We start from the raw sequence: 25,962 nt of genomic DNA, 5'->3' as shown, positions 1-25,962 counted from the left end.
AATGTAGTGTTGGGGAAAGGTCCCGGACTGACAGCTTTGTGAAGTGAAATCATCCACTTACTCACTAAGTACAGCAGTGCTACCCACACACCTTTTATGCTTCCATTCTGGCTTGGATGGGTCATCCTTCAAGATGATTGGGTGATCCTTGGAATCATTCTGAGTCTATATAAGTGCCAGCTATGATGGCAGTTTTGTGCTAAGGGTATCTAGCCATAAAGAGATGCAGCCCACCATTTCATTTCATGCAAGCCACTATCGACTCATAAGATGGTGATAACTTTCAGAATTTCAACAGAATCCTAGAGTCAAAATGCTCCATGTCCTATTGCCAACTCCTGGAACAATCTTCTCTTTAGAAATATTTTCTCAACTATGATGTCAGTGAGGTAATGGAATGATCTGCCTAGCAAGGAAGTACAGATGCCAGCTTGTCTCTCTTTATAATGAACAGTCCCTATTCTTTAGCCAGACTTTTACTGGTTTTCCACTCAGTCTCTCCAAAAACTCCTAGTCTAATGCATTTCAATAAAATTAAGAGGTGTGGGGCCTATTTTTCTTTTTCCAAATGTCCCTGTTTATCATTCTTCATATTTGGTAGGCTAGAGTCACATTCACTAGAGCAATATGCGGAGTCTAGATAAAATTTAAAAGGTCTAATGAAGAAGAAAATTTGCTCTTTGTAGAGTGTTGGACTAGATGACAGGAGGTACTTTCCAGTATGCCGTTACTATATAGTGTGATGTCAGAGCCAACAGGGAGCAAAAAATCAAACAAACAAAAAATCCATAGGGCAGCTCTTCAGCTGATATCATGCCATGTTTTACAGAGTCACTTTCTGAGAGTAAAACCGCTTTGAATGCTTCAGTTGCTTTATCACCCTTATGTCATTACCTCGCAGAAACTTACCTTTCCTCCTTACCCCCACTCTGTTCTAAAACTCGATTTGTCAATTTCACATGCGTTCATTTTTTTTATTGTATCACTTTGGTATATATGGTTGCGCCAATTTTCTTCCACATATTGATCTGAGGAAGTGGGTCTGGCCCACGAAAGCTCATCACCTAATAAACTATCTTGTTAGTCTTTAAAGTGCTACATAGTTCTGTCTTTTGTTTCAGCTACACCAGACTAACACAGCTGCATCTCTATCACTATTCAGTTGCTTTTGTTGCAGTGTCTTACTTGGTTAGAACCACAGAAGCAATCCAAAATGTTTTAGATTTGTTGTAGTTTGTACCCTTTGGATTTTATACTATGGGTTTTTTTTAATTAACTTTTAATGTCTGTAGGGACATAAGTATAGGGACATAAGCAAAGCTGTTACATAATCAATCATGAGAAAAGCTTATGGGGGAAAAACATAGAAAATATTATTGTTAAGTAGTATATAAACTCATTCTAAGCATCTATTTAATCAATGTGGCATCATAAATGTTAGTAGGCTGAGCAAAGTGAAGTGCTACACTTAACACAGTAGTATTTACCTCTCTGTGTGTAAAGCAATAACATTAGAACACCACATATGATCAGTTCCAAGATTTCAAGGACTGTTCCAATAATTCGTGAGCAGAAGCCTTTTGCTTTTGGTGAAAATTGGAAAGCTAGAAGGGAGAAAATGGAGAGCAGAGGGGGACCTTTTTACCTCATTCTGCAAGCAGAGAGAAAATAAACAAGAACTGTGGGGAGGGAGAGGGGCTCACTCAGGGTATGTCTAGACTGCAGGCTTTTGTCGACAGATACTATCGACAAAGAGCATCTAGACTACATCCAGTTCTGTTGACAAAGCAAGCTGCTTTGTCGACATGAGAGTGTAGACGCAAAGGACAATGATGATGCAATAACGCCTTCTGTCGACAGAACTCTGTTGACAAAAAGACATTATTCCTCATAGAATGAGGTTTACCACTGTCGACAAAACTGCTGAGTTCTGTCACCATTATGTCGACAGAACTCGGTGGTAGTGTAGACGCAGGTATAGTTTTATCGACAGAAGTCCACTTTTGTCACAAAACCCTGTAGTCTAGACACACCCACAGAGACCCTGATATGACAGTTGTGGGAAAGGAAGTACCTACAGAACTCCTGGAAGCTGGGAGAATGGGCAACTGTGCTAAGAGGGTCAGGGTTATAGAAGGAATAGAAGAATATAAGAAAGGCCACACTGGGCCAGATCAAAGATCCATCTGACCCAGTGCCAAGTGCCCAGAGGGAATGAACAGAACATGCAATCATCAAGTGATCCATCCCTTGTCACCCATTCCCAGCTTCTGACAAACAGAGGCCAGGAACACCATGGGAGGATGGGGAGGGGAAATGGGGGAAATAGTATGAGGAAAGGGGACAAGGAAACCAGAGCCCTTCTCAAGTGTCACTGAGAGGAGGGAAAGAAAGCACAGTTTTTCTGGAATGGAGGTGAGAATGTGGGATCCTGATTTGGAGGAAGGAGGAGGAATGTGAAATCCCAGTGCTCCTGGTATAAAGTGGTGGGAATCTCTGAAGCAGAGAGACATAGGAAGGTGGCTAGGGAGCTGGAGGGGTAGGGAGGAGAGAGATTGGAAGAAAGCAAGGAGCCCCTGGTGTGTGCAAAAGCAACAATTGCTGCCTTCAAGTTAGTATCTCTGGATTCAGTTACGTGTCAATTTAAAACCACCATAGTTGGTTAAAATACATATGCAGTTGCTGATGTTCAGTATGATTCTGTGTTGAAATCAGATCACTCCTGTCATTTGTCCAATTAATTATTTTAGGAAGGACTGGAAACTTCTCCTTTTGTGCAAATAGTCATTTGGCAACCAATGTGACTTTTGCATGCCATGCAGGGGATTTTTTTTGTGGCTGCCAGAATCCTAAAACTTGCAGTAAAATATGCAAAAGTGGTGTGATCATAGAATCCTAGGACTGGAAAGAACCTTGAAAGGTCAACAAGTCCAGTCCCTTGCCCTCACAGCAGGACCAAACACCATCTAGATCATGTTTCTTTTGCCTAGTCAGCGACATAATTCAATAGACTTCAGTAGTGTGTTATTGTTGCAAAGGTCAAAGAGATAATGATTAAATCAAGGAAGATAGTTTTTACTACGTGAGCTTTCTTTCCTTTAAAAAGAAAAAGAAAAATGCAAAGTTTTTTTTAAAAAAAGGAAAGCAGTCCATTTCAATTTTATGTAATGTGTATATTTGCAGTATTTAGTTGTTTTAATTTAGTTAAGTCTCACCCATTCTGGGGCAAGAGGCAGAATGGACACTACTGCGAGTGTACTGAGGATCTTGCAAGAGCAAAGTGCACCTGTTAAGCTCTCAAAACTAACATTCAGCTCTGGAGATTTCAGTCTAACTTGCCATTCACCCTGGGAAGGTTGGCAGCAAGCAATGCTTTGGTCAGCTTCTGTCTCTTGGCTTCTGACTGCATTATTAGTACTTTTTGGATTAAACTGTGACTCTAAACATTATGACAAAAAGAGGCAGAAAAGGAGCATTTATGATGAACAGTAAGTACCATCATTGGTATCGCTTACCAATAAATCTGTTCACATTGTGGGGTTTTAAATACCAGAAATGGGAATAGAAGGGCTCAAATAATTTTCTTTGGAAAATATTTGGCAGATATATAGCTAACTGCCATCTTCTCTTCTTAATACAACAGGCCTCGCATGACCTCAGAGAGGGGGAATTTAGTGTTTCATACAGGCTCTGCCAGAAATATTGAGTTTCGAACTGGATCACAGGGAAAAATAAAAATTAATGAAGATGACCTTACAGAGCTTTTTAGTCAGGTAGTACACTTATGTATTCTCATTAAATGTTTGCCTGTTTGCTTGCACATTGATACTTTAACTTAAATATACATGCATGCAAAATTTCCCTCAGCAACTGTTTCAGGTATGGCAATGGTTTATATTACTGTTATCATTGCTGTCCTCATTATGAGATGATTATGAATTATTACACACCTTAAAGAAATTACGTTGCCATATAAAAATGAGGCAGTTGTGTACACTATGTAACTCTGTTATCTCACTGAACTCTATAATAAAATGTAGCGAGGATCAAAATTTCTTCAGCAACTGAAATGACAACTGTTTCCAATAGATTTCTAATACATCCAAACTGACTTTTTTTAAACAAAAATTTAGATCAGGAAAAACAAAGATGAGATTCTAGAACTGAAAAGAAGCTCTGGGATACTTCAGAATGTTCCAAGCCAGGTCACTCTGATTAATTCCAAGGTAAGCCTAACCTCAAGTCATGTTTTATTCCTGATGTTCAGTTCCTCATGTCAGAATGTTTGCATGATTTCTCTGTTCTCAGTTACAGGCCCCAATCCTCCACTAAGAATTATATAAACTTAGGGAGGAAAATTGGAATAATTTATATGTGCCCACAAAGTCAAGACTCCCACTGATTTCAGTGAGTTGTGGATAGAACCCTGACTCTGAGGCTCTTTTTTTTTTTCATCTTGTCAGCATTGATGCAAACCTAATTCCGAAGGTTCTACCTAAGCACGGTCCCCAAAGACTGTAGATATAGGCCCCATGTATTTAATACAAGTGCTACATAAAAACAATATGTAGAATCATCTGACTACAGAAACTAGAGATGAAAAAGGCCTGTTAGGTCATTTTTTCCATTCCCTGCTAATGCAGATGTTTTTCCTACAGTGGATTCTGAAATCCTTTATTCAGTTGAGGCCAGTTGTAAATCACTCCAGTTATGGAATTTCCACAATTTACCTCCGGGAAAATATTCTGGAGTCTGAGACCTTGTGTTAGGGAAATTTCCTGATATTTATCCTTCATTTGATAGTTCAGGTTCAGTCCATTACTTCTAGTAATATCCCTTTGTCTCATAGTCCATAATTCATTTTCCTCCTTTGTGTTCACACCCTGCAAATAGTTGTATAAAGTTGTAGCCTCTCCAAGATCCCTATCTTGCAAAGATTTCTGAGTTACCCCTCTGAACTACTCTCATACTTAAAGTTAAACACAGGCAGGAATCTTGGCAGGACCGGGACCTTAGCTTTTTAGTCAAATTTATGCATATTTAGGTTTTGGTTTAAGTAACAAAATCCCATTGAATGTGTGTTGGGCACCTTATACCTCTCTGAAAAGCTCCTTTATGTTTTTTCTTATATGAAAATCCCTCAATTTTTCCTTAGACTACCAATGTGTACCTGACTGAAAGGTGCATTCAGTCAGTCCAGGACACAAATATATCAGCACTGCTCTTATCTCAAACACCTTTATGTTTGTATATCTGTTGCAGATTGTGAGTCTTGAGGGGAGGCTTCAAAACATAGAGCAGGTGAGTAATTATAGAACAAACCTAGCAAGTTTTTTTTAAAAGCAGAAAATGAAAGATGACTGCAAGAATAAGAATAACTAGATGGATTCTGTCCTCCCATGCATTACGCAGGGCTGCTTTTCTCATTAACAGCAGGCAGAAATGAAATGATGATTTATAGATTAGATGAAATATCTTCTTTTAAAAATAAACTCTTGAAGATTCCACATTCTTTTCAGAATTAAAAAAATGGCAACTAGATTTTAGAGAAAAAAATCATCAGCTTTAATGATCTGCCAAGACTAAGCTGTGAATTGGGTACTCAGTCTGGGTATTTGGTTGTGTTAAAAAAAATCAGTTTTAGTTAAACTGCAGCACGAGTAATGCATTGCCATATAAACCAAACAAGTGGCATTAAAAATGAAAGCAAGGTCTTCAGTTCTAGAAACACGAGTCCTCTACTAGAACTAATGAAGATTTTCTATTAATTGTCACTTGTCAATCTGTTACACTCTCAATGGGCAGCAGCTAGTCTCTGCAGGGAAACACAATCTCAGACATACATTCACATTTTTGAAGCAAAATGCAGGACAATGTGTCCTGCATTTTGCTTCAACTACCCCAGACTAACACGGCTACATTTCTATCACTATTCACATTTTTAGTTGTTACATTTCTGTAGTGCCAGTTGTGTGCTAAGCCTTTTGCCCACAGGTATGAAAAAAAATCAGACTGTTTTTAAAGATCATGCTAGCAAGTCAAGTGATGTTTCATTCATTGTTTCAGATTGTGCAAAGGAAAGCTTGTAGCAGCAACCCTTGTCAGAATTCGGGAACCTGCCTTAGCCTGCTGGATGCCTTCTTTTGTCTCTGTCCAAGTAACTGGCAGGTGAGGATTTCAGGCTATTTGAACATATCCAATACTTCTGATTATTATTATTGTCATCATATGTTAGGGTTCAATTCTGACTCCTTCACTTTTTCTAAGTAGCACCCATGGCATTAATCTGACTATTCATGGAGTAAGGTAGCATTCAATATGTGGAAGGATGGAAGAATGTGGGGATTATGTAACTCTACTTTAACTCCCACAGGCACCATAAGGTCCCTCTATTCTCTGCCAACCTAGCTTCTGTACATTCCTGTGTCAATGTTAGTCTGTAGTAAAATGCATCTTTTTAAAATAGAGGGTGATATGTCAGTTATTTGAAGCAATGCAGCCACTTTAATAGCCGATTCATCATTGGGTATGTTTATATAAGGCTCTGACTCATTTGCCTCTCACACACCAGTGATGATAAAAAAAGTGACAGATTCTTTATTAGTATAAATTGGTGTAAACGGAGGGGTGAAAATTTGCACTCAGGAGAAGGAGGATCCACCCTGGATCTGAGGAACCATCCCACTGATATTTTTGTCAATGCTGATGCTTTTTCATAAGATATTTAAGTTTCAGAAATCAACATTTTTCAATGAAAAAAATATTTTGCGGAAAAGTTTCCAACCAGCTTCATTAGTAAAGTAAAGGGTCATGGTGAACTCCAGTTTCTCTTATTCAAATGCTTTCTATAAATTTCTAAAACTTTTTATGCTTTTGTGTGATTCTCAAGTAGGTAATGAAAACAAGATAGAACAATAGCCACTTGTTACAGAGTTTTATAAAGAAAGTTGTGGCAATAGCAGCCTATGCTTTGTATAACCTCTGAAACACTTTTATTAAACATTGGCTCCGTGAACCACTTCGATTCTCTGTTATTTGGAAAATAACATGGATTGCTATGTCATCGCAGGGCCCGTTCTGTTCAGAAGATGTTAATGAGTGCCAGATTTATGCCGGAACAGCGTTTGCCTGCCAGAATGGAGCTACGTGTGTGAACACACCAGGCAGTTACAGGTAACTTTTCATGCCCTTACATAGAAGTGCTCTATTAGGAACCTGTGACATTTTTGTGCCACTTACTTCCACTACAGTACCATGTCAGAAATAATGCTATATTTAACTACTGCAGCACCTTTCACTCGGAGCATAGAACACTTCTTAAACTATGTAGCCAAACCTGACACAGGCAAAAATCACTGGAGCCACTGGGAGCTTTGCCTGTTTTGAGGCAAGAGGGTCAGGCCTATACAAAGATTGTACAAGACTGTCCTTCATACTGGTCCCAGTGACCTAATCTGCATGAGGAGGCATAACTTGGTGCTGCATGCTACAATAATAGATGGAGTTTGGGCAACATTAATCAGACTTTCCTGTCCTGGACCTGGTGCTCTACACTACACAGTTAGGCTGAGGTAAGGTAGTTTATGTTAACACAATTAGGTCAGCGTGCACACTACAGCCTTGCTCCTGCCCTCGTAAGGGCCTGTGTACACCAACAAAAGAACTCCACTGCCACAAGAGACAGAGGGCGTAGGTCAGTGTTGTTAGGGTGACACACTTTCTGTACTAAAATGGCATTTTACTTACATTGTCTGTCTTGTCTATCACGGTTCCATGCTAGAGTTGTAAAATTGACAAGAAAGCCAGGCAGACAAGAAACCCTGCTGTCCTCAGTTTCCTATACCCAGCTGGGCTTCTGCCTGGAGGCTCCCTGTTCAGGGAGCCAAGAAGCCCAAGTGTCTGCCCCCTGATTTTAGGTAGGAGTGGTGAGGCAAGAATCCTAGGGGAGTGCAAGGCTCCTGACAGGGAACTGTGTGAAACTGAGAACCCCAGCACTCAACCCCTCCTTCTCCCGATCTCTCTTCTGCTGGTAGAAGCACTGCCAGAGAGGATGTGTACCACCGACAGAAGGAAGGTAGTGTGGACATCAGCCACCATTGTAATTACTCAGGGGACTGTAATTTTCCTAACATAGGTCAACTTAATTCTGTCATGTAAACATGCTCCTAGTATGCCCGCTGAACCAGCACAGGTACAAAGAGATAGAAATCAAGCTCCGTACAGACTGTCCACACCAAACTCTATTGTTTGGAAGCCTCTACATTATTAAACAACATTTTTGTATTCTCTAAGTTCATCTTCCCCATTAGGGCCATATCATAGATATGAACTATTCATGAACTATTAACAGTGCTGGATAAATGTCACGTTTCAACTGCAAAGATTGCTTGAAAAGATCATTACAGGTTACTGAACACTGTCTTTAGTGAACTGACACTGATTAACTGAGGTTGTACAAGCTGGAATAATTTAATGCTTAACTCCTTCCTGCAGTAAAGAAAGTCTATGTTTAATCAGTTAAGGATCTTCAGATATATAAACAACATGTCCCATCTTCTAACCACCCATCCCCAACTAAATATGGACAAATCAAATGACAGATAAAAAGATTCACAGGACTCTAAATCAGCTAATGAGGTACATTTCAGAACTTCAAGCCCTGCCACAAAGGACTGATTCAAAAACAAGGCAATCAAAAATGGAGACATTCCAAAGAGGAAGAGATCATCTCTCTACTCCAACTATTCTAGTAAGATTAAAATTATTACCCATTTGAAGCCACACAGGGCAGGACTTCCTAAAGCTTGTGGCGATACTCTGAACAGCTTCTGCTGATTAATAAAATATTAGGTTCTTTTTTTACTGCCTTTAAATATTGTGCTGATCTTTCCCCTTCGTTGAAAGCACTTCTCACCAAATTCCTGCTTGTTTTGAATAGGAAATGATACTCTAATAGGCATCAGGACTCCCTCAGTATTTCACCAAAATCATTAGTTTACAGCTTCTAACATGATGGCTTTTGATTCAGGTAAGCATTCCTCTTATCTTTAAGCTAATGCTTTCCCAAATCAGTGCCTTAAAAAGGACATGTAAGTCAAGAGCTCGAACAGCAAAAGTACTGTGTAAACTTCCAGCATGGTCAGCTCCTGAAGGGGCTGTGTGACTGAGTCTCTGTTGCCCTATACTTTGTGCCATCAGTGACATTGACAAAATACCATCATTCTGATTTACAGACATGTCACTGGTATATCTCTAACTGCACAGGCTGTGGTAGGGATATGGGATCCTGGTCTTAGCTTGCCCTCTCTGAAGACAATACCATAGTTCTGGGTGCTCAGAAATAAGTAAAGAGAACTGGGAACCTTGTTGGGGAAAGGAGCATGGATGGATGGCACGCCTCCGGGCATGGAGTAGAAGAGCTTTGTTTCACTAGAGCATAGGGATACAGGTCTTCTCATTGGGAGGTATAGGGGTGAAAGTAATTTAAAATACTTACAAGTACTGTCCTGTCCTGCTCTTATGTTCTTGTGACAATCTGTCCCCTTTTGGGGGTTCAGAGCAGGGGGTTGGGATGTGAGGTGGAGTGTGGGGGGCTCAGAGAAGGGGTTTGGAGTATGGGGGGGTTCAGGAGTTAGGGCAGAAGGTTGGGGTATGGAAGGGTGCAGGAGTCAGGGCAGGGGGGTACAGAGTGGGGTTGGGATGGGGATGGGTTACCTTACTTGGCTGGTGGATGGATCCCTGCCGCTGTGGGCCAGTTGTGTGGGATCCCTGCTGAAGGGAAACTGGCGGTGGTGCAAGGAGCCCCCTGGCTTGCCACTCCCTTCCCCTGGCTTCTGACCAGTGGTTGAGGGCAACAGCGCATGCCATGGATGTTACATGTGTTGCCTGGTGTCCACTGAGGGGGCAGCGGGACAGGTGCAGACACACCAGTAGCTCAGCTGGGAGCATGCACACCTCACCTACAGTGCCCAGGTGGTCCCTTTAGCCTACCTGCTTCACCTAGCTGAATGCATCAGGTTGCCAGCGCCAGCCTGTAGCAGCAGCTCAGCTAGGAAAGCGCCTCAGCTGGCTCTTGCAGGGTGCACCACCTGACTTTCACCTCTGGGTGAAACAGGCACATTTCCTTATGTCTGATACAGACTGATCACCTGTAAGAGGAGGGGAAACAATAACATGCTCTCCTGGAACTCTGCCTGGAAATGCTGACTTTAAAACAGTGGCTGGAAGTGAGAGATGGGCAGCAGAGTTCTCTCTTTCAGATGGACAGTGATCGATGTCTTAATTTTGTGGTGCCCCAACATTCTGTGCTGCTGAGCACAGGAGGAAGGTAGCAAGTATAGCATAGCCTGTTTTATAGGTGGCCTGACATGGCAAAGACACTTGCAGGAATGCTGCAAATGTATCTATTAAACTCAATGAATGATGCTGGTGAATTGCACACCCTGAGAAAAGTACCATTGGGTCACATTACAACCACTGCACATGGATATTCCTTCTATCATCTTCTTGCAAGCGGTGGCATAGTATTAAAAAGCTAATGGCATACCAACAAAATATTTGTGGGGGCTAAGATATTTATGCAGAAATTGAGAACAAACAGCTTTGCAGGGAACTCTGACATGCCATTTGGCTGGCTTGTTCTCTTCTGACAGGGAGAGCTTTGTATTGTGGCTGAAAGTCATGTATTTGCTATCTTATTTACCATTACAGAAAATAAGAAACAGAACTTCCAGACAAGTAGCCGCCTGTAAGCATGGTGTTCTCGAAGGAGCTAAACAAGTGCTGTCATCAGTCCAGGGCTGACTGGCACTGGTATGCCAGTTAAAAAAAGAGGGTTAGTGACATGGAGCCAAGTACTGCAAAATAGTTGTAGAGACACTGATCTTTAGTGCCCAGGCATTGGAATCACAGGCATCCCCCGTATGCTGTCATTTGGAGACAGTATTTCACTCCACTTCCTATAGAATCATAGAATCAGAGAATACTAGGACTGGAGGAGACCTCGGGAGGTCATAAAGTCCAGTCCCCTGCCCTGATGGCAGGACCAAATACTGTCTAGACCATCCCTGATAGACATTTATCTAAGCTACTCTTAAATATCTCCACAGATGGAGATTCCACAACCTCCCTGGGCAATTTATTCCACTGTTTGACTACCCTGATAGTTAGGAACTTTTTCCTGATGTCCAACCTAAACCTCCCTTGCTGCAGTATAAGCCCATTGCTTCTTGTTCTATCCTCAGAGGCCAAGATGAACAAGTTTTCTCCCTTCTCCTTATGACACTCTTTTAGATATCTGAAAACAGCTATCATGTCTCCCCTGAATCTTCTCTTTTCTAAACTAAACAAACCCAATTCCTTTAGCCTTCCCTCCTAGGTCATGTTCTCTAGACCTTTAATCATTCTCATTGCTCTTCTCTGGACCCTCTCCAATTTCTCCACATCTTTCTTGAAATGCGGTGCCCAGAACTGAACACAATACTCCAATTGAGGCCTAACCAGCGCAGAGTAGATCGGAAGAATGACTTCTCGTGTCTTGCTCACAACACACCTGTTAATGCATCCCAGAATCATGTTTGCTTTCTTTGCAACAGCATCACACTGCTGACTCATATTCAACTTGTGGTCCACTATAACCCCTAAATCCCTTTCTGCCGTACTCCTTCCCAGACAGTCGCTTCCCATTCTGTGTGTATGAAACTGATTGTTCCATCCTCAGTGGAGCACTTTGCATTTCTCTTTATTAAACTTCATCCTATTTACCTCAGACCATTTCTCCAATTTGTCCAGGTCATTTTCAATTATGACCCTATCCTGCAAATTAGTCGCAACCCCTCCTAGCTTGGTATCATCTGCAAACTTAATAATTGTACTTTCTATGCCAATATCTAAATCGTTGATGAAGATATTGAACAGAGCCGGTCCCAAAACAGACCCCTGCGAAACGCCACTTGTTATGCCTTTCCAGCAGGATTGTGAACCATTAATAACTACTTTCTGAGTACGGTTATCCAGCCAGTTATGCGCCCACCTTATAGTAGCCCCATCTAAGTTGTATTTACCTAGTTTATTGATAAGAATATCATGCGAGACCGTATCAAACGCCTTGCTAAAGTCTAGGTATCCCACATCCATCACTTCTCCTTTATCCACAAGACTCGTTATCCTAATAAAGAAAGCTATCAGATTGGTTTGACATGATTTGTTCTTTACAAATCCATGCTGGCTGTTACCTATCATCTTGCCACTTTCTAAGTCTTTACAGACGATTTCCTTAATTACTTGCTCCATTATCTTCTCTGGCACAGAAGTTAAACTAACTGGTCTATAGTTTCCAGGGTTGTTCTTATTTCCCTTTTTATAGATGGGAACTATATCTGCCCTTTTCCAGTCCTCTGGAATCTCTCCTGTCTCCCATGGTTTTCCAAAGATGATAGCTAGAGGCTCAGATACCTCCTCTATCAGCTCCTTGAGTATTCTAGGATGCATTTCATCAGGCCCTGGTGACTTGCAGGCATCTAACTTTTCTAGGTGATTTTTAACTTGTTCTTTTTTTATGTTACCTTCTAAAACTACCCCCTTCCCACTAGCATTCGCTATGTTAGGTATTCCTTCAGACTTCTCGGTGAAGACCGAAACAAAGAAGTCATTGAGCATCTCTGCCATTTCCAAGTTTCCTGTTACTCTTTCTCCCTCCTCACTGACCTGTGGGCCTACCCTCTCCTTGGTCTTCCTATTGCTTCTAATGTATTTATAAAACGTCTTCTTGTTTCCTTTTATTCCTATAGCTAGTTTGAGGTCATTCTGTGCCTTTGCCTTTCTAACCTTGCCCCTGCATTCCTGTGCTGTTTGCCTATATTCATCCTTTGTAATTTGTCCTACTTTCCATTTTTTATATGACTCCTTTTTCATTTTTAGATCATGCAAGATCTCGTGGTTAAGCCAAGGCGGTCTTTTGCCATATTTTCTATCTTTCCGACAAATCGGAATAGCTTACTTTTGGGCCCTTAACAATGTCCCTTTGAAAAACTGCCAACTCTCCTAAGTTGTTTTTCCCCTCAGTCTCGATTCCAATGGGACCTTACCTATCAGCTCTCTGTGCTTACCAAAATCCGCCTTCCTGAAATCCATTGTCTCTATTTTGCTGTTCTCCCGTTTACTCTTCCTTAGAATTGTGAACTCTATGATTTCATGATCACTTTCATGCAAGCTGCCTTCCACTTTCAAATTCTCAACTAGTTCCTCCCTATTTGTTAGGATCAAATCTAGAACAGCTTCCCCCCGGTAGCTTTTTCAACCTTCTGAAATACAAAGTTGTCTCCAATGCAGTCCAAGAATTTATAGGATAATCTGTGCCCCACTGTGTTATTTTGCCAACATATATCTGGATAGTTGAAGTCCCCAATCACCACCAAATCTTGGGCTTTGGATGATTTTGTTAGTTGTTTAAAAAAAGCCTCATCCGCTTCTTCCACCTGGGTAGGTGGCCTGTAGTGGACTCCTAGCATGACATCACCTTTGTTTTTAATCCCTTTTAGCCGAACCCAGAGACTCTCAACACTTCCATCTCCTGTGTCCTTCTCCACCTCACTCCAAGTGTGTTCATTTTTAATGTATAAGGCAACACCTCCTCCCTTTTTTCCCTGTCTGTCCTTCCTGAGCAAGTTGTACCCTTCTATAGAAACATTCCAATCATGTGTATTATCCCACCAAGTTTCTGTGATGCCAACAATGTCATAATTGTACTTATTTATTAGCGCTCCCAGTTCTTCCTGCTTATTTCCTATACTTCTCACATTTGTATATAGGCATCTAAGATCCTGATTTGACCTTGCCTCCCAGTTTTTCCCTGACCCTCCTTTCTCTCTGCCATTGTAGCCCAGGCTCCCTCCCATTTCCGACCCATCTCCCAGGTCCCCATATTCTCCACTTACCTGTGGAATTTGCTACCTGTCCCTGTCGAACCTAGTTTAAAGCCCTCCTCACTAGGTTAGCTATTCTGTGTCCAAATAGGGTCTTCCCCCTCCTCGAAAGGTGGACACCATCCCTGCTTAGCTGTCCTTCATGGAATAGCATCCCTTGGTCGAGGAAGCCAAAGCCCTCCTGGCGACACCATCTTCGCAGCCCGACATTCACCTTCAGGATGCACCACCTGTCTCTGCCCCGGCCCCTACCTGCGACAGGAAGGATCGAAGAGAATACCACCTGCGCTCCAAACTCCTTCACCCGTACTCCCAGAGCCCTGTAGTCACTCTTGATCCACTCAGTGTCACACCTCACAGTATCATTAGTGCCCACATGGATGAGTAGTAGTCAGAGGGCCGGATAATCCTCAACAGTGCCTCTGTAACATCTCGGATACAGGCCCCTGGCAGGCAGCATACCTCCCGAGATGAAATGTCAGGGCGACATATGGGCGCCTCCATCCCCCTCAAAAGAGAGTCTCCGACCACCCTACATTTCCTATTCGCAGTGGTGAAAGCAGACCTCCCAGCCTTGAGGGTACTGGGCTTCTCCTCCTCCGGTGTAGGGGGGGATTGCTTATGTCCTGTATAAAGAAGAGCATAATGGTTTCCTAGTACCACGGCGGGAGGGTTCGGAGCAGGGGTGGAGTAGTGCATGGTGCCAGAAATAACCAGCTGCCACTGTCTACCCTGAGCCGTCCCCTCCTCCACCAGTGGTGTGTCCACAGTCCTGTGTACCAGGACAGCTACCTCAGCTGTCTCCTCATGAACACGGTCCAGGAATTCCTCATGGATGTGGGTGCTCCTCAACCTAACCACCTCCTCCTGTAGCTCTCCTACTTGCTGCCTGAGAGATTCCACAAGCAAGCACCTTTTGCATTGGATGATCTCCCCAGCCTGGATATCAATAAGTGGGAATTGCAAGCTCTTGTCTTGTATTGTTCTGTCATCCTCCACTTCAGCAGGGACTGCATTTCAGTGGCCTAGATGATTGTACTTTTAGACATAGTGCTGAGTAAGGGAGAGTACATAAATTGCACCAACTCCAGAGTAGCCCTGCAACTCACTATGTCTCAGAGACTCTCCTCAGGGGCAAATTCCTCCTACCCCTATCACCTTGTCTCCTCTTGCTTCAGGAAATAATTTTGCTGCAATAGCTACAATACACACTGTGGCGAGAGCCCCTTTCCTTCGTCAGCATCTGGGCCAGCAGCCTTCCTCCTTTAAGAGGAGTTGGAGCTTGTGGCTGATTTCTAGGGTAGGGAGCTCAGCCACTTCTTCTGGGACTCCCTCTTCTGCTAAAGCTATTGTGGCTTAGTCTCTGTCACCCGTTCCCCCTCCCCCTCTGGCTGCAGAGGCCTTTAAAGGCCTCTTGCAGGCCTGCTGATTCCAAGCAGCCGGGCCAGCTTCCTACCCGTTGCTCCTAATTGTGTTGCAGCCCTCCACCCCAACTAAGCAGGCTTTTTTTTCTTTTTCTTTTTAGGCTGCTTTTTCCCCGGTCTATAGCAGCCCTGTGGCCTGACCTTGTCACAACACATTCAGTTCATCATTCCAGCTTGAGAGCAGTCTGGAAGGCAGAATTCTTGGGTTCTGTTACCACCTTTTCCACTAAAACTTTCTACTTGAACATGCATAAATCATCTAATTTATCCATGCCTCAGTTTCCTCACATCCAAAATGAGTGCAGGTTTTCTAAATTGCTGACATGAGTCAGCTGGTCCAGTGACTCTAAAGATTCCCCCAGCCAGCATTATTAATTCTCCTCAAGGCTTTATTTCTGCAAGCTAAGATGTGCCTTTTATACCAAACTAAACAAACTGGCATTTACATAACCAAGAAAGCAAATCGAAATTATGCCTTTCCTCTGAGTACCAGGAAGTTCTAGTAACACATTCTCTGTTTCAGCAAGGTACTTGAGCATGTGTTTAAAGTGAAGCATACACACAAATCCATCCCCAGTTAGCAAATGTAAGTGTTTTGTTGAATCTGGGTCTGAACAAGGAGGCCCTTTGGATGAGATGGTTTAAATTATTTAGGTACCTAAATATGGAACTAGGTGTCTCGTGTGATTTTTAAATGCGTCCAAAAGATTAAAAGCCTAAATCTAATTGAAATCTGTGAGAGATAGGCCTCTAAATACTTTTGAAAAATCACATTAGCTGTCTAAATACTTTTACAAATCTGTCCCTCAGTCTCCAGTCTAACAGAATTATTCTATCAGGTACCCCCATGGGGCTTTAAGATGGGTGTTTCTGCTCCACCACCTGTCACAGTATAATTATTACCTATCTGACGAGAGAGTATTGAAGTCTTAATTTACTGTTTGCTTGTAAAGGACTTGGAGAGTCAGGCACCATTTAAAGAGCAAAGTACCAATACTGTAATAAAATAGTCAGGTATGATTTTTGTCAAAAAACAGAATAAGGCCATTGTCACTTCATCTCTCACTATCACATTTGTCAAGAGCTGTAGAGCCGTGGTCCCCAACCCGGTGCCCGCGGGCGCCATGGCGCCCGCCGGGCTCTTTACATGTGCCCGCGGAGCAATCTGGGCTGGCAGGTGCCAGCCCCAGGCGCATGGCCGGTCCCGGCCCCGGGGGCGCCGCGCGTACCCTTGCCAGCTCCGGCGCCGGCCTTGGCCCCGCCCCTGGGAGCACCGCGCGTGCCCTTGCCGGCTCTGGCGCCGCGCGTGCCCCGACCCCACGGCGCTTACGGGGGGGGAGCGCCGGGCATGCGGCGCTTACGGGGGGGGCGCCGGGCGCGCGGCGCTTGCCAGGGGGCGCCTTCCCCGGGCGCGCGGCTATGGAGGGGGCCCCGCCCCCGGGCATGTGGCTGGGGGGGCCGCCCCCGGGCGGGCAAGTGTCCCCGCCCCCTGGCGCCCGGCGGGCGAATGGCCACGCCCCCTGGCGCCCGCCAACCTGAAAAGGTTGGGGACCACTGCTGTAGAGGAAGAGAAAGCTTTCACCTATTAAAAAGAAAATCCTCGGTGGAAGATTAATCAGGATGTTGGGGCCAGAAAACTGCTATAATAATTCAGTTAGTTTCGACCATCATGAGGTAATAAAGAACTGCATTGAAGGGAGATTCCCAACATCTACACTAGGAAGAAAGGATTTTCCAATGGTTAGTGCCCTAACATAGGAGGAGCTGGGAGGTCTGTGGCAGAATAGGGCTTGATCCAGACTTCATGTGTAACCTTCATCAGGTCACTCAGGACTGGTCTAACTAGACTAGGCAGGTTGGCTTAGGGCATGCAACTCCACTTACATATTTTGCATAGCTGGAGTTGGATTACTTTAAGCTGAACCATGGCGTCGTCCACACTGCAGGAGGCCGATGGCAGCACACGCAGAAGGAGGAGTACTGGATGCCTGCTCTCAGCATTCGATTTAGGAGGTCTATGTTAGACCTGATAAATCAAATGCTAGAAGATTGACCTCCAGAGCGTCGATCTTCTTGTAAGTGTAAATATGCCCTCAGTGTATCTGTGCTCGTTTCCCAATCTGTAAAATGGGTATATCCTGCTTCCATTAGAGTTGTAAGGCTAAATATAGAAGACTGTGAGGTGTTGAGAAACTGTGGTACCTAAGACAGACAACATTATCACACTTCTCTGTGCTTTCATCACTAGCTGCATCTGTACTCCAGAAACCTACGGGCCCCATTGTACCTCAACATTTGATGATTGCCAAAGAGGCTCTCAGGCTCTCTGTGAGCATGGCGTCTGCATAGATTCAGACAGGGAGCGGCCCCATGAGGTAAGAAATGAAGTATGAGTCTCTTCATGCAGCACAGTTATAGTCAGCATTTAAAAACTCTGAAGAACCACTCAACTTTGCCCCAGTGCAGACCAACCAATGGTTCTCCAGAGGTGAGATGGGTTAATGTACACAAGGACTTGGCTACACTATCTATAGAGGTTTTGGGGGCTGGCAATGTCAGATGCCTTGTTTACCTACTGTGTGATTATTACCTGTCTTTCATTAAAATAGTCCAGGTTAGTAACTACAGGCCTAAGTGGAAGATTGGTTAATCATTGCATTGTTTCTAGGCTATTTTCCCTTTATTTTGTAGATTATCAGTGGGATTTTCAAAAGCATTTAGGGCTGATGTGACTCTGCTCCCATTAAAGTCAATGATAAAACTCCCCTTGCCTTTGGTGAGAGCACAGTTAATGCTGAAAGCTTTTGAAAATGACACCCTAATGGTATTTGATGTTAACTTCAAGCTCTTCATGCTCCAATTCTCTCACATTGCTGGGACCAAATAGGGATTGTTCTTAAAAATAAATAAATCATGCTTTAAAAAAAGGTTCTGGAACCTAACTTCAATCCAATAAGTCATGCTGATTTCACTGACCACTGCAAATTGTTACTGATGTTAAGATCTGAGTATTAGTAAAGTTTACCGTAAATATAATCATTGCCCTTAAAGAAAATATGGACATATGAATTAATTAGCTATTTACACTATGCATGTGTAACAGGGCCCCGCGACCACTTCCCTAAAGAGCCCCCTTTTCCATGAGCCCTGTCACCTTTGTCTCTGCGTTCCCTCAGTCCCTTGCCCAGTCCAGAGTCTCACATGGCTCCGTCATTCCGCCGCCACAGAGTCTTCCCCTCCGGGGCGTCCTGTACTCCCCTCCGGCCAGATCTGGTTGGACGGTTCTGGTATGGGTTGGCTTCCGGCTGGTGGGTCCCCGGCTCCCGGGTGTCCTGCTGGGGAGAGTGCAGCCAGCCTCCACTCCTTCTCTCCTCCCCCCTTTGCCGGCGGCTCCTGCCCTCTTTCAAATCCCGCGTCTTGCGTTGCACTGGGGTCACGGCTCCTCCCCCTTGCGCCATTCCCCCTAGGTCCTAAGCATGCTGGTTCATGGCCTGCTGCTGTGCATGCGCAGCAACTCCAGTGAGGCCCGCCGCCTGCTCCCCAGAGCGGCAGTGCCACGTTGCCATTAGTGCGGGGCTCCGAGCCCCCGTCACAGTACGTCACACAGATTACTGCATCATTTCCAGACTGATTTCAGGATGTTATTTTTATATTGGTCTTTTTATACTATATGCAAAGCAACTGAGTTAGTTGCTTTTAAGTATGTTGAGGTACAGTTCATGATAGTTGTTCATTCTCTCTGGTATAGTTTTAGTGAAATACAGATTCCTTTTACTTCATGAAATAATGATACACCCTAGTGTTGGCATATGCTAAATATTCAGTCTCAGGTTGGGAAAACTACCGAAGACATGGGCCCCATCAAATCATGGGATGATTTGAAACCTAGCTTGTAATTAGCCGGTGTTTAAAAGATATTTTACATTGTTCCTTGTGTCCATATCTCAATAGTTTTCACAATTGCCCTAATTCTTACCATGCTGTTTTAATGTGACAGCCAAAGTACAGCTGTATCTGTGATGCTGGTTGGACATCCCCACCGGGTAGCCCCGCCTGCAGTGCTGACATAGATGAGTGCAGCCTTCCTAATAAGCCGTGTTCTCAGAACCCTCCTGTACAGTGCTACAACACTCCTGGCTCTTACCACTGCGGGTCTTGTCCCACAGGTACAATACTACTCCGTATTCTCATTCAGCAAGATGAGGCTGCCAGTTCTTCACAAGTGCAGAACTGGGGTCAATCCAGGCGTAGCTGGGTGGAATTCTTAAGATTGTTTTATACAGGAGAACCAATGAGCTAATCTAACAGTCCCCTTTGACCTGAAAATCTATGGATTACACTTATCTGAGTTATTTAGGCATTTTGTGAAGAACATGATTACAGGGACTCTAAATAATCAAGATCAAGGTCTGTCTGGTCTAATCCTGATGTAGAGGTATTATCTATTACTAACAATGCACAGAACACATTTAGTTTAAAGGTCCTCACTCATAATTAGCAGACTACATTATTTTAAATTCGACAGTATTTTAGTTGAGTTCAAATCATCAAAGGAGGAAGATTTACCTTCTTCTGCCTTTCCTAAATGGACTGTGAAAGTAATGTTTCCCTGTTCTTGGCAAAGGCAGAAAAGTTCTGGCAAGAGACAGGAATTATATAATCATAGAATACTAGAACTAGAAGGGACCTCGAGAGGTCATCGAGTCCAGTCCCCTGCCCTCATGGCAGGACCCAGTACCATCTAGACCATCCCTGATAGTTGTCTATCTAACCTGCTCTTAAAAGAAGAAAAATGAAAAGGTCGCTGTAAGGATTTGTCATGTTTTGCCTTTTTGCTGTGTCTCTTCCCAGGGTGGCAAGGAAATGGCTACAGCTGCCAAGACATTAATGAATGTGAGAGGGATAATGGAGGCTGTTCCATAGCACCAATGGTTCAGTGCATCAACACTATGGGATCCTTCCACTGTGGTCTTTGTCCACCAGGTAAAACAATGAATTAACTTTACTTATGTTGATAGAATCACAAGCAGGATATGCTCTCCTAAAGCATGAAGATACTACCTAGTCTAGCATGGTTAGTTTGTTTTAAATAAACAGGTGTTGTACTAACCAATGTGATTTCAGTGTGGTCTAGTACAGTGTCTGGATCCAAAGCACATTCAAACTGCCTTTAGCAGATGTAGTGATGAGTATTTGACAGTGTACAGATCTAATTACATCTCCTCTAAATTGATTCCTTTCATTCTAGCAAGACATGTTAAATGATTTATTAGTATGCTTCCTTTGGCACACATAATATTGGAACACATAAGGTAGTAATTATATTGTCCACACTAATTAAAAGTATCTACTATATATTTTAGAAACTTTGTCTGTCTGCCTCTGTGTCCATCTGTGAGTCCATTTGTTCAAGAAGTCCCCCTAAATGGGAAGAGCTAGGGCCACCCAATTTGGTATGCAGTGCTCTCTTATCATAACTTAAAGCAAGGTCAGAGTTAGGTTGTGCCAGGACAATGGGATGTGAGTGGAATGCAATTGTTTCCTATCAAATGGAAAAGAGGGGTGTGTGATAGCAAGGACTGTTATACTCATAAAAGACCACAGGAGGCAGTAAGTACCAGAGATAGTTATACCCCAGAATGACCACAGGGCAGCAGCAACTGTCTAGCCCCAGGGAGCAGCTGCTGGCCAGCTGCCTGGCCTCCACTACCCTCACCTGGCCTGGGGAGCAGCTGCTGGATGGTAGCATGGCTGCTGCTGCCCTGGGCTACCCCCAGGGAGCAGCTGCTGGTGGGGATCTATGGCCCTCCCTACCCCCGCCCTAGGCCAGTCCTGGGCAGAAGTCACTGGCCTGAGCTCCCACCCTCTTTTCTAAGCCCCTCCACACCTCTCAAAACCCTGCCCTCACTCTTGCACCTCCCCTCCTGCCCTAAGCCCCTCCTCATCCCCCCCAACCCTGACTCCTGCATTCCCGTACCCACAGCCCCCTAACCTTATCTCCTCCTCACTCTCCAATCCTGACTCTGCACCCCCGCATTTCCAGCCCCCTGCCCTGAAGGAACCAAGCAATGCTTCTAGCATGCTCTATGTCAGAAACCACCTAGATTGTCCTTCTTAAAAAGACTTACTAATTACTTATTACTTTAAAAGTGCTTCCAGTATCTATACATATCCAGTCACAAAATAAACAAAGCAGTAGGAGTGGTGAAGAAAGTCAATATTTTGTGTTATACTATTTTTGTAGTCCTTTATGAGAAGTACAGCATCATTAACAGAAATACTAATGAATTAACAGGGACTGTTCACCACCATGGATTACCACACATATGTTACTATACTCTGGGAAGGCATTTTTAGTACATTTTTGATCAAATGCACTAGATCATAAATTATTCATAGGCTTTGATGAATAATACTCTAGGCAGTTCTTCCTTCTCATCTTAATGAGCCTCTTAACAGCATCAGGGTGATGCAATTTCCCATTCTCCATTCTGTTGTTTGTGTTCTAAACCTCAGGGCATCATTGGTCTATCCCAAACTTCCGTCTTGCAATCATGAGACCAAAGTTATAGAAAGCGATGCACCACTGTGGTTTCCTGAATGCAGAAATGAATAGCTGGCTGCTACAGCCAACGTCTTAAGGTCACAAACATACTTGGTTTATGCAGATCTAACTTTTCTGTGTAGGATGTACAAATGGTTAACAATGGAATCAATGAGATCAAATCAGGCCCCTAACGTGTGGTAATCTGAGGTAGTCAACTACATTTGAAAACCTCTGATCCAATCTTAACTTCACCTTTTTCTGATTAAATGCTCAAAGAGCATCTTACTTTGGTCTTCATTTAAGTCTTTCACCTGGGTGGCAGTAGGGGTGAGTACAATTCCCATTACCTTCTCACGGATTTTCACTTGACCGTGTTTGTTTGTATAATAACAATGATCTTATTCTGACCAGGATATGAGGGGGATGGAAGAGTATGCACCCAAGTCAATATCTGCTCGATAAATAATGGAGGTTGCCATCCATTGGCCTCATGTGGCCCCTCTCCAGGTAATTTTAGTCTTCAGGCCATACACTAACAGATATGTTTGCTATAGAGCCCTGGCACTGTCTCTAGCAGTGGGAGACTTATAATGCACAATGGTGCAAAAGGTAGTGACCTTGTATTTGCAGAGGACATAGGCAAAGCCTGCTGGCAGTATTGACAGAATGGGTCCAGATTCCACCACCAGACAATTAATTGCAGGTTTCATTGTGTGAATATAGCCAGCCTACACAGTTCTCATCCTGGAACGCCTCTGCCCCCATTCCAGCTACCGATCCTATTCTGTACTTCTCTGCAAAAACATGTGAGCCTCCAAAGCTCTCTGGACTTTCCAATAATCAGTATTCTCAACAACAGCAATTAGTCCTGTGGACACAGAGCAGGGAAGAAGATCCTAAATGAGATAATCTGTTAATAGACTAAATCATTTTACAAAGTCCTGTTTCAGATTGAGACTGTTTTAGGTAATGTTAATGACAAGGCAGGTATTGTTACTGTAGAGAGGACCAGCCCGTTACTACATGTGTTTTCTCTCATCTTCCACAGGTCCTACTCCTACCTGTGTTTGTCCAGCTGAGTACACTGGAAGTGGTTATGGGCCAAATGGATGTACCCCACTCAGTGATACCTGTCAGCATCAGCATCCTTGTGTAAATGGAGAGTGTTTAGTAAGTGTGTGACTCCGCATAGTTAAAGAGACAATTTTGTTTAGGTTTAACTATTAAGACATAGTATGTTGGTGAGGATAAAATCAACATGGATTTACCCCTGTTGGCCTCATTGGGTGTGATATCTGCAAGCATTTCTGAAGTGTGCTTCATCATACTTTACCTACTGTCCTAAAATATAGTAAGTTTGCATGAGGCCTGGTCTAAGTTAATGCAGGATTTGATCCTAGCTTGATATATCAAGACATGACAATAATGATCAACTGTAATCACAGTATTCATTTTTGCATGGTATTTTTCCTTAAATGCACCATGTTTGGGGTGATGTGAATCCTATATCAATTGTAGCTGCTTGTGAATGGATACATAGATTCATAGACTAGAAGGAACCATTATGATCATCTGGTCTGACCTTCTATATAACACAGGCCATTGAACTCCCCCAAAATAATTCTTAAAACAGATCTTTTAATAAAACATCCTGTCTTGCTTTAAAAATTGTCAGTGATAGAAAATTTACTACATCCCTTGGTAAACTGTTCCCATGGTTAATTACTCTCTCAGTTAAAATTTTATGTTTTATTTCCAGTCTGAATTTATCTAAATTCAACTTCCAGCCAGTGCATTCGGTTATACCTTTCTCTGCTAGACTAAAGAGCCCATTATTAAATATTTGTTCTCCTGGTTGATACTTAAACACTGTAATCACCCCTTAACCTTTGCTTTAAGCTGAAAGGCTCAAAATAAGAGATAGTAGGACTATTAAAATAGTTGAGTGGAGAGTAAAAACATAGTACACAGCAGATACCATCAATAGAAAATGTTTGTGGGTGTTACATTCAGGGAAGTGCTCGGAATTCACTACTGGATCAGAAACTAAGTAGGCTTCCTAATCCGAACTAGCTACTCCGTGCCGCGTGTAGCCGCGCGGCACGGGGTTCGAACTGCCAGCGTTTAAAAATGGCGCCGGCCGGCTTCATGCAAATGAAGCCCGGGAAATTCAAATCCCGGGCTTCATTTGCAAGTGCGGTATGCCTACATTACCCTCCTAGTTCGAACTAGGAGGGTAGTGTAGACATACCCTAAGAGACTAAAAACAAAGGCTACAAATAAATGGTCAATTTTCAACATGGCAGTTAGTTAACAGGGGAATTTCCCCCCATGCATCTGTATTAAGACCCTTGTTTAATATGATTATTAATGATCTATTAAAGAGGTGAAGAATGAGGTGGAAATATTTACAGCTAACCAACTGCTGTAGTTTAGTCAAGACTCTGACTCAGGGTTCTAGGTATCAGCAATCCAGGACTAACCCCTGCTCTGTCACAAACTTCCTTTGTGACTTTGGGAAATTCACTTAGCCCTCTCTATGCCTCAGTTGCCTATCTGTAAAATGGTCTGATAGTACTTCCCTACCTCCTACAGGTAGATTACATATATTAAAGACTGTGAGGTGCTCACATAATGTATTGATGTGGGACATGTAAATAGTAAGATTAATAGATTGATGAAGTTCAGAGGAACCCAAACAGAGCTATCATTGGGTGGAATGAAGGGCAGATGAAATTTCATTGTTAATAAGTATGAGGTAATACATGCTAGAAGGAGTCATTGCAACCACTTCTGCATGTTACAGAGCCCTCAGTCAAAGGTAAACACTCAACAAAAAGACTTTAGCATCACTTTCAACACTTCAATAAAAGCCTCTTCTCAAAGTGTGGTACTATACCACAAATATGCGTTATGCTGTGCAGAGAAAGGAATAGAAGGTAATAGTGAAAATATTATAAAGATTCTACATACATTGAAGGTGAGATTGTCCCAATCATGAGAAACCCTAACTTTCCATCATCCGCACCTCTACTGGGTACCAAGAACCTTGATTGTGCTGCCACTCTTCAAAGACCACTTTTGGGATCTAGGATCTCCTTATCTAGAATTTCATAATTATGTTCAGTTGAAGTGAGCTTCCGTTTATAGGAGGTGCAAGGGTGGAGATGCTGTTGGATATCATGTCTTTGAGAGAGAATGGCCCCAATTGCCATGGAGATATTGGTCTTGTGGGCCTCATGGGAGAGGTAGATGGCTGTCTGTTGGAGATAAGAATGTAAAGCAGCAAAGTCATGACATGGCATCACACAGATATGGCCAAACTGAACCTTGGCCCCTGGTTGCAACTCAGTTAGGCAGCCATGCTCTTGGTGTGGTGGTAGGGTATCAGCATTCCTCTAGAAGAGGCCACTATAAATGTATACTTCTAATGTAGTTTCTAAGTCAATTTTCATGAGGGTTCCATCCACTCATGGCCAGGGTTCAGGGTTGGGAGACACCCTAGTTTTGGGGTTCAGCAGGTGGTGTGCATATGCGGAATTCCTGGCAGAACCTGGAGTGGAAATCAACCTGGTGCTCATGCCAAAGGATATGGAAATCATGAGCCATCAGCCATGGAATGCAGAGGACCGTGGGGAAGTGTGATGAGTTGATTGTTTCAAACAGAAATATTTCCAGATGGTCCCAAATGGTGAAGTCCAGAGGCTCCTCTCCTGTGCCACTGCCTCTGACAACAGGATTGAGCCAGCTACAGGTTCCACTAGGTTGGGGACAGTCTTTGGTTGTGCCTGAATACACAGGGCTTGGGCAACACTGGCATCAGTGAAGTTTTCCCCGGCTCCAAAATCCACCAATGTCCACTGTGGGAACACAGAGGCAGACCCAGCCTTTAAGGTGCCTGGGGCATGCCTTGGTAAGGAGGAGGGAGGCATTATCTTGGTGAAGTGTATGGTTATTTCCTACATGTGTCATGGTTTAGCTTGGGATGGGCAGTAGGTGAGGATGTGGCTGAATCCCCCATAGTAGAAACACTGCCCGTGACAGCAGCAGTGCTCCTTTTCCCCAGTGG

General features: G+C 43.3%; 1 protein-coding gene across 4 annotated transcripts in view; it reads left to right on the top strand.

Moving 5' to 3' along the window:
- LOC102443731 (tRNA (cytosine(38)-C(5))-methyltransferase) overlaps positions 1–25,962 on the top strand; it is a 277,295-nt gene that overhangs the window by 46,859 nt on the left and 204,474 nt on the right. The window contains exons 1-11 of one of the 4 annotated variants that reach the window (XM_006119493.4): positions 3,223–3,488; positions 3,644–3,773; positions 4,134–4,226; positions 5,263–5,301; positions 6,067–6,168; positions 7,070–7,173; positions 17,595–17,721; positions 19,344–19,512; positions 20,198–20,329; positions 22,305–22,400; positions 22,942–23,063. In XM_006119493.4, coding sequence (XP_006119555.2) covers positions 3,238–3,488; positions 3,644–3,773; positions 4,134–4,226; positions 5,263–5,301; positions 6,067–6,168; positions 7,070–7,173; positions 17,595–17,721; positions 19,344–19,512; positions 20,198–20,329; positions 22,305–22,400; positions 22,942–23,063 — 1,365 coding nt within the window. In that variant the 5' untranslated portion in view covers positions 3,223–3,237. Of the gene's footprint in view, positions 1–3,222; positions 3,489–3,643; positions 3,774–4,133; positions 4,227–5,262; positions 5,302–6,066; positions 6,169–7,069; positions 7,174–17,594; positions 17,722–19,343; positions 19,513–20,197; positions 20,330–22,304; positions 22,401–22,941; positions 23,064–25,962 lie in introns of those variants that run through there. The other 3 variants (XM_025182828.2, XM_075922454.1, XM_025182829.2) reach the window with 3 other exon arrangements.

The sequence above is a fragment of the Pelodiscus sinensis genome, chromosome 2, assembly GCF_049634645.1.
Source record: "Pelodiscus sinensis isolate JC-2024 chromosome 2, ASM4963464v1, whole genome shotgun sequence".
NCBI lineage: Eukaryota > Metazoa > Chordata > Testudines > Trionychidae > Pelodiscus > Pelodiscus sinensis.
The sequence above is the reverse complement of the archived record's forward strand: the minus strand, read 5'-3'. Positions and strand labels throughout refer to the sequence as shown.